General features: G+C 48.5%; 1 protein-coding gene across 1 annotated transcript; it reads left to right on the top strand.

Annotated features, from left to right (window-relative positions):
* Positions 1-597: 597 nt before the first annotated feature.
* Positions 598-2,025, top strand: LOC145050272 (uncharacterized). Its single transcript, XM_078998549.1, has one exon. It carries the CDS (start codon positions 598-600, stop codon positions 2,023-2,025), a length of 1,428 nt encoding a protein of 475 aa, XP_078854675.1.
* The last annotated feature ends 2,848 nt before the right edge of the window (positions 2,026-4,873 follow it).

Consider the following 4,873-nt stretch of genomic DNA (forward strand, 5'->3'; position numbering starts at 1 on the left):
GTGGGGCCACTTCCGTCTACACAACTTCAGATGCCACTATTCCTTGCACCGCCGACACAGCAGGCACAACTGCTCCACCCAGCAACGTTTCCGTCGAACCATGTTTCCAACACCTCGCCATCGTTTGCAACACCGTCGTCATTCCAGCTGACGAGTGGATAGAGTTCAACGACCGCATTGCCGCCAATGGCGCAAGCCATGATAAACCATCCAACATCCATCTACCCAATGGTCAGTGCATGGATCGGACCAGCTATACCCACCCACGGCAGCCTACAACACCCGGTAACGGTCAGTGCTGTTACTCCTATACACCCTTTCTCCTCCAATCACCCTTTCTAGCTACCCTTCCAGCGATACCCCTTCTACGGACCAAGTCCTGGCTACCTTACACCGCCACCGCATGGCGTGAACCATCAATATCAGTAGGGACCGACGATTTTCCCAGGCCAAGATGGTTCTTCCCGTAGTGTAACGTCCCCGTTTGTCAAAGAGCTGTTGGATTATGAAATACCAAACACAGCAAAGCTCCCGACACTCAAAACGTACAATGGAACCACCGACCCGGATAGCCACATCGACACATACGAATGGACGATGACGTCATTGAAGCTTAATGAGAAGTTTTGGTGTACATACTTCCCGACGACTCTCGACGGCAATGCCGGTACATGGTTCAAGACGTTATCACCGGGTAGCATTTCAAACTTTTCTCAGCTCAAGTACCTCTTCCTCACCAACTTCATGCAGCTACGCAAGTACAGGGGAGATTCTCATTCAATCATAGGCTGTAAACAGAAAGAGGGGGAAACTGTACGAGAATATTTCACAAGGTTCATAAACGCTACATTGGACGTGCTAGGGCATGATGAAGGACTCATAGCTGGCACCTTCACATGGGGACTCCTGCCAGGCCCCTTGTCACAGAAACTCATGGGAAAGAAACCCTTGACACGGGCCGAATTGAAGGAAAGGGTGGAACGATATCTGAGACAGGAAGACGGCGAAGCGGCCAAGCAAGCTTACCTAAATGCTATGGTGACCAAACATCACAACCCGACTCACATGAATTTTCACGGGGGAAATAGGCACTATGGCCAGGCAAGAAGACCACAGACCCGCTTTCGACCATTCATCAAGGACGATAGACGTGGCCGTCGCCCAGAAGTGTATGCGGTGTCTGAGAAACAGCAGTCGACCAAGTCACCCAAGAGCCGATACTGTGATTATCACAAGCGTAAGATACACGATACTGCCAACTGTTCGGTACTAAAGAAAGAGATGGAAGAAAAGCAACTCAAAGGAGATCTAATGGAAGTAGCACGAAGCCTGAGCGCCAAGTTCGACGTTGAAAATGCCAAAGATACACCCCGCGAAGGCACCCAGCCCAAGGAAATATTCATGATACGCAATAAGAGAAGCAGGGAAGAGGAACGGGGGAGAGAGGAGACCGTCAAACCTTCGGCATGCACGCTCACGTTCTCTGTGCAAGACCCCCGACCAGAAGGATGGAGGGGCGACGACCCGTTGTTAATACAAGCCTCCATCAGAGACGTAACCATACATAGGGTTTATGTCGACACTGGGAGTTCGGCGGACATCATCTATGAGCATTGCTTCCGACTCCTCCCAGACCGCTGGAAGGATAACTTACGACCCATGACAGGGAGGCTGGTAGGATTCAAAGGTCATAGCCTATGGGCACTGGGCACAATCCACCTCCCTCTGACCATTACTAGCCACGACAAACAGCGAAAGAAAACCGCCTTGATAGACTTTGTGGTCATCCGGCACTCGGCAGAGCACAACATCATCCTGGGAAGAACAGCCCTCTTGAAGCTGGGGGCAGTGCCATCAACTATGCATGGGATCATGAAATTTGACACCCCAATAGGCACGGCTACTATGTTGGCCACTCCACCCAAAAGAATTGCAATGCTACACAGTCATGAAACCGGCAGAAATAACCAAAGAGACAAAGAGACCCAAGAGCTGCCCCAGGAAAGGCAAGGAAATAATCAATGAAAGACACCCCGATCAGCCAGTTAGCGTTGGATACGATCTCCCAACCCGCACAAGAAGAGCGCTGATCGACTTACTCAAACGATACAAACATGTGTTCGCATGGGTCCCAACAGACATGGTAGGGGTAGAAAGGAAGGTCATCGAGCACAAGCTTGTAATTAAACCAGGCGCAAAGTAGCTTAAGCAAAAAAGGAGAATCCAGGGAGGATACCGTAATAGGGCAAATAATGCAGAGGTGGCCAAGTTGGTAGAAGCCGGGATAGTGCTGGAAGCAATATTCCTGACATGGATTGCGAACTCAGTTATGGTCCACAAGCAAGACGGGTAGTTGCGTATGTGCATTGATTTTTATGACTTAAACAAGGCAATCCCTAAAGATTGTTATCCTATTATGGAGATTGACCAGAAGGTGGAGTCATTAAAAGGATTTAAGTTAAAGTGCTTCCTGGATGCATACAAGGGGTATTACTAGATCTTGATGAGCAAAGAAGATGAGGAGAAAACAACCTTCTACACGGATCATGGCACTTTTTGCCACACCAAGATGCCTTTCGGCCTAAAGAATGCAAGGGCCACATATCAGCGCCTGGTAGACTCAATATTTGCTAAGCAGATCGGGAGAAACATCGAGGTATATGTGGACGACATGGTGATAAAGAGCCCACATGAAGACAAGATGTTACAGGACGTTGAAGACACTTTCCAAACCCTGGAGAAAGTGAAGATGAAACTGAACCCAGCCAAATGTACGTTTGGGGTGGAAGAAGAGCAGTTCCTGGGGTACTACATCACCAAGCGGGGTATCCAGCCCAGCCCGTCCAAAGTCGATGAGTTCATTGAGACACCAACGCCGAGCTCCCTTAGAGATGCGCAGGGTCTGAATGGAAAACTCACAGCTCTAAGTAGGTTCATTTCGAAATCCGCTGACAAAGCCCTGCCGCTATTTCACACATTGAAGGGTTGCATTGAGAAGAGCAATTTCCAGTGGACGAATGAAGCAGAAAAAGCGCTCCAAAGAATTAAGGAAGCACTACAGGAATTACCCACGCTGGCTAGTCCGGTCCCTGGAGAGACGCTGCAAGTATACCTCTCAACATCAGGAGAAGCGATATCTGCAGCATTGACTGTATAAAGAGAAGGGAAGCAGAGACCAGTATACTTCGTTAGCAGAGCGCTGCAAGGACCAGAACTCAACTATCCCACGCTGTAGAGGCTGGTCCTGACACTCATTTATGCGGCTCGGCGACTAAGGCGATACTTTCAAGCACACCATATCGAGGAGCTCACGAGCTATCCCATCAAATAGATACTGCTCAAGCCGGAGACGTCAGGCCGGCTAGCAAAGTGGGCGATTGAATTGGGAGAGCATGACATAAACTACCGCCCAAGGACAAGTATCAAGGGACAAGCGTTAGAAGTATAGACGAACATCAAGTGAACGTTCTAGCCCCAGCCGGACCCACGTGGATGACACCGTTCAGGGAACACTTGCAGAGGGGAATATTGCCAGAGGTTCATGGCGAAGCTAGGAAGATACGTATAAAAGTGCCCTCATATGCATTGGTTAACGGAGAATTATACAAAAAAGGGTTCGCGACGCCATGGCTGAAGTGTGTGGACCAAGTCAAAGGGAGAGAATTGCTACAGGAGGCACACTCAGGCCAGGTAGGTGCACATGAGGGGGCACGGGCCTTAACGGGCAAGGTGCTGCGAATGGGGGTATATTGGCCAACGATACAACAAGATGCGATAGAAACGACCAGGAGATGTGGGGAGTGTCAGTCCTATGCCCCACTTCAAGCAAATCCCCCGGTGTCGCTACATAACATATCCTTCCCGTGGCCTTTCTACCAATGGGGCATAGATATAGTGGGCCCATTCCCAAAAGCACCAGGAAGGCTAAAGTATATGGTGGTGGCTGTGGACTACTTCACAAAGTGGATTGAAGCGGAACCACTGGCATGCATATCGGGGAGGCACATGATAAAATTTATATGGAGGAATATCATGACAAGATTTGGGACACCCAAAGTTCTTATCAGCGACAATGGCCTGTAGTTCGCGGAGAACCTGTTCAGAGAATGGTGCGCCACCAAAGGGATAAGCCAACGCTTCACATCAGTAGCACACCCGCAAGCGAACGGGAAGACGGAGGTATCCAATCGAACCATTGTGAATGGAATCAATAAGAGGTTAGGCAAAGCAAAAGGGAATTAGGCAGAGGAGCTACCGACAGTGTTGTGGTCGTACAGAACCACACCACAAACAAGCACAAAGGAAACCCCTTTCAGCCTAACATATGGAACGGAGGCCATGCTTCCCATGGAAGTGGTGATGAACACATTAAGGGTGACCATCAGGGATGAATAAAGCAATGCACAAGATCTAAGGAAGAACCTAGATATCCTAGAGTAAAAGCGTGAGAAGTCTGAAATGCGCCAAGCTGTTTATAAACATGCAACAGAAAGATACTACAATCAAAGGGTAAAAGAGAAAGCATTCAGATTTGGTGAGTACGTTTTAAGGGAAAATGAACTGAGTCGAGCCCATCCCCAAGGCAAGTTGGGCCCAACATGGGAAGGCCCTTATAGAGTCACAGAAGCGAATAGGAATGGTGCATATGTTTTAGAAACAATGGAAGGTAGGCAGATTCCAAGAACGAATTTGAAGAAGTATTTCTTCTAGAACAAATTGTGAGGGGAAGAGATGCAATCCCAGCTGATTGATATGCCACTTAGTGTAGCACACCCCAAAGTACTTAGAGTACACATGTCCATGCTCAGTAGCATGAGTTCAATACTTAGTGTATTTAAAAATCCGCGGTTAATATAGAATGATAATGCAATTG

Source organism: Lactuca serriola, chromosome 5 (assembly GCF_051521515.1).
Source record: "Lactuca serriola cultivar US96UC23 chromosome 5, Lser_US96UC23_V15, whole genome shotgun sequence".
Classification (NCBI taxonomy): domain Eukaryota; kingdom Viridiplantae; phylum Streptophyta; class Magnoliopsida; order Asterales; family Asteraceae; genus Lactuca; species Lactuca serriola.